This window comes from Rattus rattus, chromosome 1, assembly GCF_011064425.1.
Source record: "Rattus rattus isolate New Zealand chromosome 1, Rrattus_CSIRO_v1, whole genome shotgun sequence".
NCBI classification, from domain to species: Eukaryota; Metazoa; Chordata; class Mammalia; order Rodentia; family Muridae; genus Rattus; species Rattus rattus.
The window spans coordinates 33,607,082-33,623,820 of record NC_046154.1 but is presented as its reverse complement, the minus strand read 5'-3'; the positions used below and the strand labels follow the sequence as shown (position 1 = coordinate 33,623,820).

Genomic DNA, 16,739 nt, shown 5'->3' with positions numbered 1-16,739 from the left:
AGCAAAGGGGAGGCACAGTCAGCTGGGTCCCTGGGGCCCGCTGGCCAGCCAGCCTAGTGTCATCAGTGAGCTGGAGGCCAATGAGAGTGTCTTAAAACAAAGTGGACTTACCCTAAGGGATGACCTCCACATGCACCACCACATGTGTGCACTCATATGAACACACATGCACAAAATAAGGATTTTACTTTTTACTATGTTTTATATTATTTTTTTATATTTTTTAAGATTTACTTATTTATTATGTATACAGCGTTCCTCCTGCATGTATGCCTATGGGTAAGAAGAGGGCACCAGATCTCATTGTAGATGGTTGTGAGTCACCACGTGGTTGCTGGGAATTGAACTCAGGACCTTTGGAAGAGCAGTCGGTGCTCTTAACCTCTGAGCCATCTCTGCAGACCTATATTACTTTTGAAAAATTCAATAATGCAATAAAAATGGAATAGAACTAATGATTTAATTAAAAATTAGAATAAAATCTACTAGAAGGAGAATGACAAAACAAAATTATAAACAAAGCCAATGTATAACTCTCCCAAACGGGGAACATAAACCAGAATGCCTTCAGTAGCCGCTCACATCAGTAGCCCTAGGTCCTGCTATGGAATAGATAAGTTGTCTTAATACTGAGAATGGAATGTATTCATCTATTTTCTACTTTGTTACATGAGATTATATAACTCTCCTAGACAAACATAAGTACTTATATAAGAGGCTCAGTTCATCAATACAGAGACAATAACACTGGGGAGGGACTTTACTATTTTCATAGAAAGATGTCAAGTACTGGGTTGACAGTAAGCCATGATTACAGAAGAGGAAGACCGAGCCTTTGGACTAATAAAATCTGAAGTTATTACAAAAGAAAGGAGGAAAACGGTTCAAGAATTCTTTTCCATACAGACTGCTGAGGCTGATTTTTAAGACATCAACGTTTCCGGCGAGTCTGGAATCTGTATATCGCTGGGGAGTTCACTGTTTCTTTCTTCACCTTCACTTTCTGAGTTTTATCCTGGAAGAGAAGAAAGGCGACCAGTAAGCATAAACAGGCTTCATAAAGCAGCAAAGGCTTTCGGTAATCTGGCTAAGGGCAGCCCCGACACAGCCCGTCTCCCAGTTCAGAAGGGCCTTGGGTGCCCTGTGTGGAGCCACCTAACCTCCGGGAGCCCAAAGAATGCTACCAGCTGTGGACGGTCTATGGGAAAATTGAGGAGAGAGCAGCTCAAGTAATTATTTTGTTTAAATTATAAATTTAATTCTCTCTCAGAACCCCAGTTGAGAAAGGCCAACCTAAATGATCTGCAAGGCTGGAGAATTTGACATTTAGAGGAGCGGTGATTCGAAAGAGCTTCTTAAATTCCTTAGCTCTGCTATTTAACTGCACACTGTTGTCTATTTTTAAACACCAGTGAGTGGCATGCACTGTTTTGTTAACCTGTTTAAATGTTACGGAAGCTGCTCATAAGCTATAACGTCCATATGCTACCTGATCCTACCCTTTGCTGCTCCAGAGCACTGACTAATAACCCCCTTATTACCTTCTTAATCAAGGAACACTTCAACAGTGTCAGAGCATAGACACCGGCTCAAACCCCTGCCCCCAAGGAGCAGACATTTCACTGCTGTTGATTTACACACAGCCTAGATCACAGTCTCAGTTAAGACCTTTACAAGAAAAAAGGAAGAAAGGAGAAGAGAAAGCTCAAGGCTCCCGCCGCCTACCATGAGGTCTTTGCGTGTCTGGATTTTCTGGGCAACAACAAACAGCTGCTTCTCCCGCTCGATGCGCTGTGTCAAGCAGTCATACTGCTTTTGTCGTTCTTTGGCTATCCGCTGCAGAAGAAACACTTATTCTCAATAAAACAAGGCAAAGATGAGTGGGAACCTGGTTGCATCGGTGGTGCCGTCAGCTCCCTCCGTCCGGTATCCACTCAGTGAAGCCATTGCTAAAGACACCCACTTTAAAACAGCTCATTCCGGGGTTGAGGATTTAGCTCAGTGGTAGAGCGCTTGCCTAGCAAGCGCAAGGCCCTGGGTTCGGTCCCCAGCTCCGAAAAAAGAAAAGAAAAGAAAAAAACAAAAAACAAAAGTCTAAGTTCGTAAGCGAAACTTAGAGCAACCATGGAGACTTCCTATCAATATCATTTTATCGATGCAGAATGAGACCCAGAGAAGAAAAGTACCAGCCTAAGGGTAGATGGCTTGCCTAAAGCACAGTCAGGACTGTCCTGAGCCCCCACTTCCCAGAGTGTTCCCAGAGGTACGCTAAGCAGCCTCAGCCTGAGTGCCCCGATCACTGGAGCTGAGGGCAGCAGCTGCCCAGACTGATCACATGCCAAAGTGAACAGAGAGCACAAGACGCCCAGTGACAAGTGCTGTGCTGGGCCTGAGAACCCGAATCTAAACCTCACAGAGAACAAGGAGGATTCTTAGCATGAAAGTCCCTGAAAGGGACTTCTAGGGACTCCTCAGAGACTATGAAGTCCTTACACTTCAGAGACTCTGTGAGCATCTGAGAAACAACTTTGGCTTCTTCTTTAAGACAGCATACAGACTGAGTATAACTCATCGGAAATGCTTGGAACTGGCATGTTTGGATTTCAAATTTGGGGGTGTTTGGAATATTTGCATGTGCATGAGATACTTTAGGGATGAGACCCAAGTCTAAATAAGAGACTCCTTATTTTTCATATATCCCTCATGTACACAGCCTGAAGATAACTTCGCATAGTATTTTTGGCGTGCCCGTATCTTGACTGTAGCCCATCATAGGAAGTCAGGTGTACAACTGTCCACTTGTATCCTATTGGCACTCAAAACACTGCAAATTTTGAAGGGCTCCAGAGTTCACTGTTTTGGACTAGGAATGTTCAACCTGTAAACACAGAAACCCATATGCACACATATACACAGAATGTCAGTGTTTGGAGTGGATACTCACAGACCTCCTCAAGCCAGTCACACAATTTTTGTATCGCTGCAAGTTGCAGACTTGCAGTCCACTCACTAGCAGTAGACTGACTCTCCACGAAAGTAATCATGCTTTACACAGAGCAATGGAGTGTCAACACCAGCAGGTCCAAGCCCTCTCACCTTTGTCACTGCAGGTGGTAGACCATTCCTCGGGGACTGTGAGGACCACTATACTACCTGAGGAGCAGCAGTGACTCCACTGACTGAAAATACAACCAAGGGGCAGTCAGGATTCTCACAAGAAGCCCTCAGCCGGCTCCTGGGATAAAGCGCTTCCTACAGAGCGGGGCTAGCACGGGCCTCAGACTCAGGCTCCTCAGCGCCACGACAGCCTCACAGCAGTGGTTGCAGACAGCTTTTGTTTTCACTTTATTGCACAGACTGTCAAATTTATGGGATTACCCAATATAGTCAAACTAATTAGGGGTATTTATATTACTAAAGCAAGTTTAGCTGCCTCTGAGCTAGAGGAAACTGCTGTGAAATTAAACATTGGAAGCAAAACTGATGCGGTGTAAATGATTCAAATCAAAACAGAACAGCTGTCTGCTTGAAACACATTGACAGCATTTTTTTTTTTAAATGAATCAGTCAGAAGTGAGAGTTCAACTCCAGAAGGCTTTCAGAAAAATCCTGTCATCTCCACAACCCAGTTATGTGATAGAAAGCACCATAAGGAAAAGTCAATACAAAACCTTGGTTACAAACGAGCACTATGAAAACATTTTAATATGTGTACCCACCGCTAACGGCTCAGGACCAAGGCAACATATACCACATCTCTGATTCCAATGCTCCCTCCCTGCTCTGCATTCTCTAAATGTTGGCAAAGGATCCATGCATTAAAAGCACAAAGGACCAGATCAGAGCTGGGATTCAAACCCAAACCTAAGCTCCTGACCACAATGGCACCTGTCCTCCAAAACAAACAAACAAACAAAAACACTTCCACCCCATCACCAAATCCTCTTTCCACTCTTGTCAACCGAGGTTTAAAAGTTTTCCACAAATATACAAAGTGGCCAAAAAGGAACCACAGACAAAGAGAAACCAAGACTCGCCCAAACGCCCATCTGGGTGTAAACTGAGACACGTACCTTGAGGCGAGTCTGAGGGGTAACTCCTTTCACTCTCTCCTTCTGCAAGGTCTCTATTCTGGGTCTATTATAGACCCTATCGAGTAGTTCTGGGGCCGTCTGCAAGTGAGTCGCAACATCAAACTGTTCAACTGAAATTCAAGACAAAGCTTTGAGGCACAGGCTGTCCCTAACAGCACATGACACACAGTGACATGCAGATCATCCCAGACACCAACATTTCATACCTTCCTTTTTGGTGTCAAAAAAGAACACGTGCTTATTCTGTTGCTTCCCCTGGACATCCAGCAGGTGGAGCTCTGATTTCAGTCTTTCAATTTTCTGGAACACGAATATGGCCTCTTTAAAGCAGGTTCTCCAGAGAATCAGAAATAAACTTGCAAGGACTTAGACACTGCACATCATCGCTGTCAGGCAGCAAAGAATTCATTTCGTTCTATTTTCTTTTTGGTATTTTTAGGAACCGACTTTCATCCAGTATCGTCAGCTTGCCTGTCACTATACTTCGTTCTCAATGGTTTGATTCTTTTAAATGAAAGCACTGAAAACATACCATCACCACCTATTTATCAAGTTCTAGACTAGGCATGCCACAAAACTCAGCACTGAAAATGTATGACAGAAATAAGCATTCCCATGCTGGATCTCTGGGAGTTTGAGGCCAGCCTCGTCTAGAGCAAGTTTCAGGACAGCCAAGACTACACAGAGAAAACCTGTCTCGAAAAACAAAACAAAAAAGAAATAAGCATTTTCAAGAAAATTAACTGGTTAATAACCATGGGGCTAGAAACTAGCAGAGCCTGAACTTAACCTAACTCTGTCTCACTCTCAAACCTGAACTCTGCTCCACCATGCTGATTAAATTCCTAAATCATCGTCACCCACAAGGGCACTGAAGACTGGAACACACTGACAACTGGAGATTATAAAATCCTTTCCTCCATTGCTGTTGTTTAAACCAGGGCCTGGATATTTACTGCCCCCTAGCACTGGGATTAGAGATATGCACAACCACCATCTGCCCTGTTCTTTCTCACCTTCGCCTCCGCCACCCTCTTCATCTCTATGTACTTGATGTCCTGAGTTCTCATCAGTTTTAGCTGCTCTGCTGTCACTTCTTCCTTGTTGTCTTTGAAAATATGAACTCCGTCCTAAGATAGAGGGTTACAGGTACAGTCCTTAGTAGAGAACGATCATTAGTAAGCTGTTGGCATAATTCACATTTAAAACAAAGACAGGCATGTACTGTGTGCACCCGAGAGTGCTCTAGGCCTCGGGCCACTGATGCCCGCCTTGAACAGAGGCCACCTCCAGTCATTTAGCCTTCATATAAGAAGCTGGGGTGTGCGCAGCTAAGGGGTAGCGCTTTGTCTAGCATACAAATGTACTGGGTCTCATTTGCAATATTAAAATAAAAACAAATAGAAAGCAGAAGACGGTGCAAGGTGAGCATGCTGACCAGGAAAAGGGCCTCTCACCGGGACACCTGGTCCAAGTGGAGAAGGGCCAGGTTAAACCAAGGACGCTTCCTGCTCTGCCTTACCACCCGTCCTTATTTCTCAACACACAGGACTCCAACCACTATATCTGCTTTGCGCCTACCTGGAGCTTGGCCCGAGTCATTTTATAGTAGAATTCATCTGGATTTTTTTCAAGAGCCTTCTTCCGGAGAGCTTTGAGGAAATCTTGTTTTTTATGATAGTCACTAAAAAAGCAAAACAGAAGAAATTCGTTGCAGAAAAAGGGGGAAAAAAAAAACCTTCCCACACAAATGAACTAACTATACATGTATTTAAAAATTCATAATGTGGGTGTACACCTGTTACCTCAACACTCGGGAGACTGAGGCAGGAGAATCACAAATCTGAAATCAATCTGAGCTTGTCTCAACAAACAAACAAACACCCTCAAAGCAAACAGACCAACGAAGACCGCATAAACTAAACTGTGTTACACACGTAAAGACTGCTCCGTGGTCACTGTCACTGAGTCACCCTCTCCACAACACCCATGATCTTCAGAGCCCTTGTTCCAGCCACAGCTACAATCACCTGTCTCCACTGCACATCCTAGGACACCAGGTAAAGCGCCACCTCAAACTCCTCCTAAGGGCTGCAGCACACGCTTCAGCACCAAACTGTTGCCATGACTCAGACCCCACTGACTGCCACCAACACGAGAGTGGTGACTTCTGCAGTCATACTGGATGGTTTGTATCCAGACTCCGCTACTTCTGGCTAAGTAACCCTGGGCAAGCTGAATAACCATTCTACTCCTGATTTAAGTATAAGGTGAGTATAACAGTAACCTACCCCAGAAGGTTGTTGGAAGGAATAAATGGGCACCCAACTGTTATCTCCTAGAATGCTGCCTGACCCACCACAGCACTCAGGGCTGGCTCAGGGCTGGCTCTAAGCTCATGGTAGAGAGCTTCTCTGGGGGTTGGGGATTTAGCTCGGTGGTAGAGCACTTGCCTAGGAAGCGCAAGGCCCTGGGTTCAATCCCCAGCTCTGATAAAAAAAAAGAAAAAAAAAGGAGAGCTTCTCTGGAAGGCATAAGGCCCCAGGTTCAAGTCTCATTTCCCACCACACCACAAAAAGGGAAACAATCACTACTCAGTTCTTGCAATTTGCTTCAAAACCTTTGGTACAGTGGCCATGTTGCACCTTCAATCCTAGCACTCCAGAAACAAGACAGGTGGATCTCTGAGATGGAGGCCAGCCTGGTCTACACAGAGGCACCCTGTCTGAAACAACAACAACAACAACAACAACAACAACAACAACAACAAGCTCTGGTACCAGCCAGGCACGATATATAAAACTAATCCCAGAACTAGAGAGGCCGAGGTAGGAGATCTTGAATTGGAGACCAGCCCAGATACACAGGGAGACTGTCATAAAAAATAAAGTTATAAGAAAAAAACTGAGGGGCTGGAGAGATAGGTCAGTGGTTAAGAACACTGACTGCTCTTTCAGAGGACCAGAGTTCAAATCCCAGAACAGACTCAGCAGCTAACAACTGTCTGTAACTCCAGTCCCAAGGGCTCTGATGCCCTCTTCTGGCCTCCACGGGCACACATCCGAGGCAGAGACAGTTGGGTAGTTGCACATTTAAGGTCAGTCTGGCCTACAAAGCGAGTTTTCAGGCCAGTCAGGGGCTACATAGTGAGACTCAATCTCCAAAACTAAAACATAATAGATAAATTTTTAAAAAATTAAAATCTCGGACCTATAGAAAAATCATCATCACTGGCCACCACCGCAGGAGCGTGAGAGCCCCAGCTGACTGAACTCGAATAAGCAGTCACAAGCGTTTTCAAATGAAGTGCCAAAGAGAAGAATGGACATAATTGTTCATAAAGTGTTTTCAGAGTTCATCACCCACTCTCAGGCTCATGACCCCGCTCTTCAGAGCTCTCCGTTCCACCCCACACAGAATGATGCGAGAGACTCGGCAAATGCAGTTTCAGATTGTATCTTTCACTCAAGGAAAGGGGAGCAAAAAGAGTCAAGCGCCAAGGTGGAGGCAATAACACCACTATGAGAAACCTTCTGGAAGGGCATAAAAAAATCACAGCAGGAGAACTCAAGGAAGTAATGCTCAGTCTCAGCAAAGGGAAGCCTGCGATCACAGAAAAGATCCAACAGGCTGCCAGGGCTTTGAGTGTTTAATTGATGGCAGGGAATTATTCCGCAGTTAGACGCATGGGCACTTTAGCTGTAGGATGGGAATGTTGTAATCTCTCTTGGCAGCACCTCTTCCAGAAATACTGGACTCACTTTGCACGGAGTTTGTAATCTTTCTTTTTCTCTAGCAAACCCAGGCGTTTCCGAAAGCCAGGCTAGAAGACAAAAGGAAAAAGAAGCAGTTAGTTCTCTCTGCAAACACACGCAATGTGTCACCTGACAGAAACAGGACTCTGTAGTGCTCAGTAAGTCTGTGTCCTTGAGCCAACCCACTACTCCGTTCCTCCCTCCTCCCCTGTACTGGGCCTTGCCCAAGGATGAGAGGCCTCATCCCAGAGCCAGACAGGTCACAAGCACCACCGTAGTAGGTTTCTTGGCCTATTAAGGACAGAGAGAGGCAACAATGACTCTGCACTAAGCAAGCAGTTGCCAGTTGTACTAAAATTACTACCAACTTAATCCAAGGGCTTATAAAATACTATGAAGGGAAAACAGAGTAACAGGAGGCAACCATGGTAAGGGAGCTAAATTTAGAGTTTTCAGACCTAGGTTCAATCCGTGCTTTACCTCTTAACAATCTGTGACCTTGGGCAAATAAATCACTGACTGTCTGAGTTGTCACTTCCCTAACCATAAAATAAGTCAGTAAGGCTGGGTAAAATGGTGCTTGCCTACAGTCCTGACACTTGGGAAGCTGAGGCAGGATTGCGAGATTAGGCTACACAGTAAAACCACAAACAATTAAAACAGAACAGTAGAGACAAAACCAAGGGCAGTGTGAAAGTGTTATCTCTAACATACACTTCTGTAGCATATAGGTGTAGGGTTCAATGAGTATCTTGATATATCCTCGTACAGGCTGCCATTACTCTGAGTACTTGATGTCAGGTTAAATTGGTAATGCTTATAATCCCAGAACTTGAGAAATAGAAGAGGAGCAGGAGTTCAAGGCCAGCCTCAGCTACATGAAACTATATAAATTATGTGTATGTGTCTATAGCAGATGCCTTTATGACCTTTTGTTATGGGGGAAGATTTTTGAGACAGGGTCGATTCTTTTTTTTTTTAAAGATTTATATATTTATTTTATGTATGTGAATACACTGTCACTGTCTTCAGACACACCAGAAGAGGGCATCAGATCTCATCACAGATGGTTGTGAACCACCATGTGGGTGCTGGGATTTGAACTCAGGACCTCTGGAAGAGCAGTCAGTGCTCTTAACCACTAAGCCACCTCTCTAGCCCCGACAGGGTCGATTCTTTTTTTTTTTTTTTTTTTTGGTTCTTTTTTCGGAGCTGGGGACCGGGCAGGGGCCTTGCGCTTCCCTAGGTAAGCGCTATTTTTTTTTTTTTTTTAAGATTTATTTATTTTATATATGTGAGCACACTGTTGCAGTCTTCAGACACACCAGAAGAGGGCATTGGATCCCATTAAAGATGGTTATGAGCCACCATGTGGTTGCTGGGAATTGAACTCAGGGCCTATGGAAGAGCAGTCAGTGCCCTTACCAGCTGAGCCAGCTCTCCAGCTCGACAGGGTCGATTCTTAATAATCCTTCTACATACTTGAACTCTCCACATGCAGAGGGCTGGAATTAAAGGATATGCCACCATATCTGGTTTTTATTAGGTGCTGAGGATCAACCCAGAACCTCTAACCATCGAGGCAAGTTCCCTACCAACTGAGCTACGTCCCAGCTCCCTTGCATCAACTTAACGCTCACAGCTAAGTACCTACTCGATTGCAAAGCAATGTACTATGCTCATTACACATTCCTATTTCTTCTTTATGACACTGCAAGAAAGTAAAGCGTGTTCCAGAAGCAGGATGGCATTTACAGACTATATTCCATGCAGAACCAAGGCTGGGGATAATGGGTAGAATGCTTGCCTAGGTTCAATCCACAGCACCACATAAACCACGCATGCTGGCACACACCTGTAAGTAATCCTTGCAGGAAGAATGTAGGTGGGCCGATCAGAAGTTCAAGGTTGCCAGGCAGTGATCACACATGCCTCTGATCCCACCACTCAGGAGGTAGAGGCAGGGGGATCTCTTTAAGTTCAAGGTCAGCCTAGTCTGCATAGTGAATTACAGGACAGGGAGGACTACACAGAAAAACCCTGTCTCAAACAAAACAGAAGTTCAAGGTCTTCCTAGCTGCATACACAAGAGGAACTCACTCTCTAGGGATGTAGAATCAATAAGCCCCAAAGCTAGAACTAGAATCCCTTCTGCTCATGCCAGGCCACACTATTTCAGAGCCCACTATACTCCTGCTCTGAATAACGTGTGTTTGGCTTTAGTTTTGGAAGCAGGTTTTTATACAGCTCTCCTTGACTCACGACCTCCTCCCTCAGTCTGACAGAAGCTATGATGATGGATGGGTGTGCCCACCATATCCTGCTTTGTGTTTTTTTTTTTTTTGAAACTGTGTCTCATTCTACAGCCCAGGCTGGCCTGGAACTTGAGTAACAGCTCAAGGAAGGCCTTGTAATCCTCTCTCCTCAGCCTGTCAAGAGCAAGGATAGTAGATTTGTACCACTGCAACCCTGACTTCTTTTTTTTTTTTTTTTTAAAGATTTATTTATTTTATGCGTAAGAGTACACTGTGGCTATTTTCAGTCACACCAGAAGAGAGCATCAGATCCCATCACGATGGTTGTGAACCACCATGTGGTTGCTGGGAATTGAACTAAGGACCCCTGGGAGAGCATTCAGTGCTCTAACCGCTGAGCCGTCTCTCCAGCCCCGCAACCCTGACTTCTAAGGCTGCAGATTCATGTTTCTCCTGAACTTGGAATAATGACTGGATGGGGTTTTACAGTCACCTTTGTCACTCTTAGCCTCTCCAGGAATAATATAACCCACTGTGTACAATGACAATCCTGGGGTGGGAAGAAGGTTCAGAGGTAAATGTCTGCCACTATGTCTAAGTCTGATCCCCTAGGACCTACATGATGGAAAGAGAGAACTGACTCACCAAAAGTTGTTCTCTAACTTCCATAACGACTTCAAGGCACGGTTGCCCAAAACACACACACACACACACACACACACACACACACACACACTTCAAGGCACGGTTGCCACACACACACACACACACACACACACACACACACACACACACACACACACACACCAATACATAAATGTAATTTAAAAACATGTTTAAACTGTGTATGCTGCTGCAAGCACTCAGAGCACTCAGAAGACAAGAAGTAGGTGAATCTCTGTGAGTTCAAGGCCAGTCTGGTCTACACAGAGTACTAGGCCAACCAAGGCTACATAGTTAAATACTGTCTCAAAAACAGACTTTCCTGACTTTTCTTTTTCAAAATTCTTTTTACGGGTAGTGGTGGCACGCACCTTTAATTCCAGCACTCAGAAGGCAAAGGTAGTCGGATCTCTGAATTCCAGCCCATCCTGGTCTACATAGCAAGTTCTAGAATAGTGTAGAGCTACAAAAAAGGAGAAAGGGAACAGGAGGGAGGAAGGGAGAGAGGGAGGGAGGGAGGAAGGGAGAGAGGAGGGGAGGAGGAGGGAGGGAGGGGAGAGAAGGAACAAAGAGGGAGGGAGAGAGAGACAGATAGAGATACTTAAAAAAATGGGACTGGACAGATGGCTCAGCAGTTTTTAAGAGCACTGGCTATTCCTCCAGAGGATCTGGGTTCAATCCCAGTGCCCACATAGCAGCTCATAACTGTCTGTTACACCAGTTCCAGGGGAAATCAAACATCCTCACACAGACATTCATGCAGGCAAAACACACACACACACACACACACACACACACACACACACACACACACACACACACACACACACACACACATATATTTTTGAGCTGAGGACTGAACCCAGGGCCTGGCAAGCGCTCTACCACTAAGCTAAATCCCCAACCCTCAAAAATATATTTTAAGGAATTATTTTGGTTTTTGTTTTCTTTCTAGTTTTTTGTTTGTTGATTGGGGTTTTTTGTTTGTTTTTATTGTTGTTTGGTTTTTTTGAGACTGGGTTTCTCTGTGTAGTCCTGGCTGTCCTGGAACTCTCTCGGTAGACAAGGCTGGCCTTGAGATCAAGAAATCCACCTGCCTCTGCATCCTGACTGCTGGGACTAAAGGGTGAGCCACATCCTGGCTAGATTTGTTTTCTGTATACGAGTGCTTTGGCTGTACATACATATGTGTACCACATGCATGCCTGGTGCCCTGGGGTCAGACAAAAGCATCAAACCTCCTGGAACTGATGTCATAGATAGTTGAACATAGATAGTTCCCACATGATGCTGGGAACCAAACTGAGATGCTGAGTCTTCCACAAGAGCAGTAAATGCTCTTACCTGCTAAGTCATCTCTCCAGGGCCCACAACAGCTTTACACACACACACACACACACACACACACACACACACACACACACACAACCTTAATGATTTATTTTATTTTATATGCACTGGTTTTCTGCCTGCATGTGTGAGGGTGGAGGGTGTCAGATCATCTGGAACTGGAGCTGAAGGCAGGTGTAAGCTGCCATGTGGGTGGCAAGAACTGAACCCAGGTCTTCTGGAAGAACAGCCAGTGCTCCCTACCGCTGAGCCATCTCTCCAGACCACTAGCTTTTATTTTTAATACAACAAGGGAGGGAGATTGACAGAGAAAGACATTTCAAAGGTCAGGGAACAACACTGGGACAGAAGTCTTGAAATCGCTAATGTGTGACTGTACATGTACATCACAGAGGAAACCAGACACAACATGCGAATCTGTTTACACATTTACCTCCTTAACACAAAGCATTGAGCTTCCACTGCCTCAAAATGAAAGAGGACAAAGAAACATACAAGGAACACAAAGTCAAAAATGACTCAGGCATTGTCTCAAAATCCCTTTGTTTTATGTTAACCTAAGTCAACTCTTTGCAACTGTGATTCTAGATACGAAATTTAATCTCTTTAAGCATCAGGTTCCTAATTTGTAAAATGGAATAACATCTATCTCCCAAGGACACTTTGAAATTAGACAATCTTTGTACAGCATGTACGGCTATTCCTAGACCTCTCAAAAGGTGATTGTTTCAAGCAGAATGTAGGAGGCTGAGGCAGAGGGATTATAAACTGAAAATTGAGGTAAGTCTAAGTTAAATAGGGAGATCTTGTCTCAAAAAAACAAGACAAAACAAATTTACTATTTTTGCCTTCAAAAGAAACTGATCGCCCAGTCCAACACATTTCACCACAATGCTCTATACCTAGACCCTCTCCATATATGTTCCACATCTGATATATATTTTTTTTTCAGAGCTGGGGACCGAACCCAGGGCCTTGCTGAGCTAAATCCCCAACCCCCACATCTGATATTTTAAACTTTTATTATTTTTCATTTTATGTATATGACTCTTTTGCTTTTGTGCCCGTGCACCACAAGTGTGCCTGGTGCCCAAAGAGGCCAGAGAGCCTAAGACACCCTAGAACTGGAGTTATAAATGGTTGTGAGCTGATGTGGATGCTAGGAACTGAACCTGGGTCCTCTGAAAGAGCAGTCATTGCTCTTAAGCACTGAGCCATTCTCTCCAACCACAACCCCCCGCCACTTCTGGCATTTTTAATGTGCCACCTCTTATAAAGTTGCCTCTAGCTGAGCAGTGGTGGCACACACATTTAATCCCAGTGCTCAGGAGGCAGAGAATTGGAGGCCAGCCTGATCTGCACAGAGTATTAGATCAACCAAGGCTGCAGAGTGAAACACTGTCTCAAAAACAAATCCAAACAGACTAAAAGTTGCCTCTATCTCCTTGAAGCATCTGACCCAAGTTCTGGCTTTGTCAGCTCTGGCTGCACCTCTTCCAGAACAGCACTTGACCCTTCTGAGCCTTCATTCCCTCCGGAAAACGTGAGGACATAATAACGTGCTTGTAGACAGCTGCTCTGAGTTAAGTGGCAGTGAGAGTTATGCATTCACACTGCAAGTTCCGGCTACTCCTGGTTTTACACAGGTCCACACATAGTCTCACAAACAAGATGTTAAAATACATTACTGTTGGTGCGATGACCCAGTGGGTACAGTCACTTGCCACCCAGTCTAATGACTTGAGTTTCAACCTGGGACGGACTCCTGAAAATTGTCCTCTGACTTCCACAAAGCTGTGGCACCAATACACACATGGTAAAATAAAAATACATACAAAATAAAACATTTTAATCCATATATTCTACTGCTTCCACTAAGCATACACTTTTAAAAAAGGCTACTAAGCAGGAAAGGGAACTGTGGTATAGAAGGCAGTGCTATCATTTCTCAGCCTTTTGGCTAAGATCAACTACAAAAGGATTTATAAACCATAAGAAAAAAGATTGAAAGAAAAAGAGGAGAGAGAGAGAGAGAGAGAGAGAGAGAGAGAGAGACCTCGACTCTACAGTATCAGTCAGCAGCACAGTTTCAGAGATAATGTCCTTTTCTTCAGAATCTGCAAAGTGGTTAACTCTGAAAACTCTGGTTGCATACATGGGTTTTGTCTGTTGTTGCTGGGGTTTAATTCTATGTATATGTATGATATGTGTACGTGGGTGCACATGCCACAGCATATATGGAGGACAGAGGACTGCTTAAGAGTCCATTCTCAAAAAAAAAAAAAAAAAAAAAAAAAAAATGAAGCCATGAAATTTAAAGACCAAGTAGTGGTATATGGGAGTGTTTGGAGGTCAGAAAGGGAAGGGAGAAATGCTGTCATTAAGTTCTAGTCTCAAAAACAAAGGGGAAAAAAAAAAAGAATCCATTCTTTCCTTCCCCTTAGTATATGAGTTCTGAGGCTCTGACTCAGGTTGTCAAGCTGTGCAACAGCTGGGCCACTTGACCAACCCACTTTGTTTTGTTGAGACACTGTCTCATAGCCGGGAATATCCTAAAACCTGAGGGATCACCCTGAACCATTGATCCTCTTGCCTTTCAAAACAAATGAAAAGGGAGAAATATTTATTGGAGGGTTAAAGAGATGGCTTAACAGTTAAAAGCACATTCTCCTCTTCCAGAAGATTCAAGTTCATTTCCCAGCACCCATATCAGAATATCAGACAAATCACAACTCCATATAATTCCAGCTCCAGAATGAGCTTCCACAGACATATGCACTAATGCACACACACACCTTACACACACACGTTTTAATTTTTAAAAATGTTATCGCTCACGCGCACGCGTGCATATCTGTGTGTGTGTGGGGGGGGGCCACATGTGAGTTGGTGGACTTCCTAGAGTGGAGTTACAGGTATTTGTGAGTCCACGATGTGGATGCTGGGATTTGAACTCTGAGAGAGCAGCCAAGTACTCTTAATCACTAAGCCCTCTCCCCAAGCCTTGTTAAAGGCTTCTTTGAACCAGTTATGTGATTTCTGAGAATAGTTAAGTGGATAAAGTGATTCTGCACACATCTTTATCACACATCTTTATTTCTACCACATATCCAAACCCCAACACATTCTCCTCAGAAAATCCACACCGATTTATTCTAACTAAATTTGCTGGAGGACTCCCTCCCTCCTTTCTTTCTTCCAAGAACTAAATCTACTGCCCCACACTTACTAGGCAATCAGTTCGCCACTGAGCTGTATGCCTAGAAATTTTTAAATTCTTATTTTGAGTCAGGTCTAAGCTGCCCAGGCAGTCCATGATTTTGTGATCCTTCTGTCTTGGCCTCTTGGGTAGCTACCTGGGCTATGAGGTCCCCCAGAGTTTGTAAATAGTCAAGACACTCTCCAGAAGGGATAAAGAAAGTACCACGATTTTAGGGGGAGGCATATGACAGATCTACACGAACCACAAATCCCATGCCGAAAGTCAGGCCCACTTTAGGAACACCCCTGTATGCGTCAGTTGTGGGGTGGCTACTGTCGCTAGTCAGTCGGTTACGTTCGGTTGACTTTGGCTTCAATTTCCAGGGGAAGGCATCTGGCATACCTTGTCTCACTGAATTAACCCACTGAATCTTCTACCGTAGAGAATGACAATCCCCCTAACCCGGTCCCTGGGTCTCCCTGACAAGGCACGCCGGGATCAGGCCCCATGTGTCGGGTATTGACAGAAAGCAGATGCGCTGTATCCGGATGCTGGGACAGCTAGGGGGCGGGGGCCACCGGCAGGCGCCCGTGGGGCCTGCAAGGCCTACCTGGCTTCGTTCTCGGTGTTCCCGCTGCCGGGTCTTGGCTGCCTTGCGAAAAGCCGCCGACATGCCTCCTGAGGTCAAAGAAATGCTCCGCAAACTCCACCACCGCGACCACACTACAAGAACCAGACGCGTCCACCAGGACTACCGGAAGCAGGCCCAGCCGCTGCGACTTGCTATGCAACCTATCAGAAGCCTGCCTTACCGGAAATACATCCCCGCTCAAGCGGCCCGAACAGGAGGCTTCTGGGAAATGTAGTTTCCTAAGCTAGAGGTTTGGGATTCCTTCACAGCTCTCTGTCGTCAGAGAGCATTCACTGGTCCAGGGACCTAGCCTTCGCTCTGGGCCACACGTTGGCATCTGAGAACATGTGGCTGGCACTGCTCTGTGGCAGAGCTCGGCTTGCGCATGCGCATGTACTGTCACCTGCGACTTGGCTTGGGTTAAAATTCTAAGGAGAACGCGGCTCACACTTTTAATCCCAACTCCCTCAAGGCAGAAGCTGGCAAATTTCTGTGAGTTCAAAACTAACCTGGTCTTACATAGTGATGGCCAGGCTAGCCAGGGCTACATAGTGAAATGAAACCCAGTCTAAAAACAAAACAAAACAAAAACTAGAAATAGCCTGAATCTTAACAGTATACTAGAAAGAACATTTTAAAACCACATTAGGTTCCTCAGCTGACTTCTGGCTGTGTGACTCTGAGCTGATTGCTTGCCTTTAACTAGCATCATTTTTCTCACCCGTAAAATGAGCATAATAAAAGCAGGCTGGTCTTGCTCATAGGAGTATCAAGGGCACTGAGTTGCAG

General features: G+C 44.8%; 1 protein-coding gene across 1 annotated transcript; it reads right to left on the bottom strand.

Moving 5' to 3' along the window:
• Positions 1-441: 441 nt before the first annotated feature.
• On the bottom strand, positions 442-16,081 carry Utp11 (UTP11 small subunit processome component). Its single transcript, XM_032898460.1, has 8 exons — positions 15,930-16,081; positions 7,856-7,917; positions 5,676-5,778; positions 5,111-5,224; positions 4,301-4,394; positions 4,074-4,204; positions 1,726-1,836; positions 442-1,015 (listed from the first exon to the last, which is right to left on the bottom strand). Exons 1-8 carry the CDS (start codon positions 15,990-15,992, stop codon positions 932-934), a joined length of 762 nt encoding a protein of 253 aa, XP_032754351.1. The 5' UTR covers positions 15,993-16,081; the 3' UTR covers positions 442-931.
• Between the last annotated feature and the right edge of the window lie 658 nt (positions 16,082-16,739).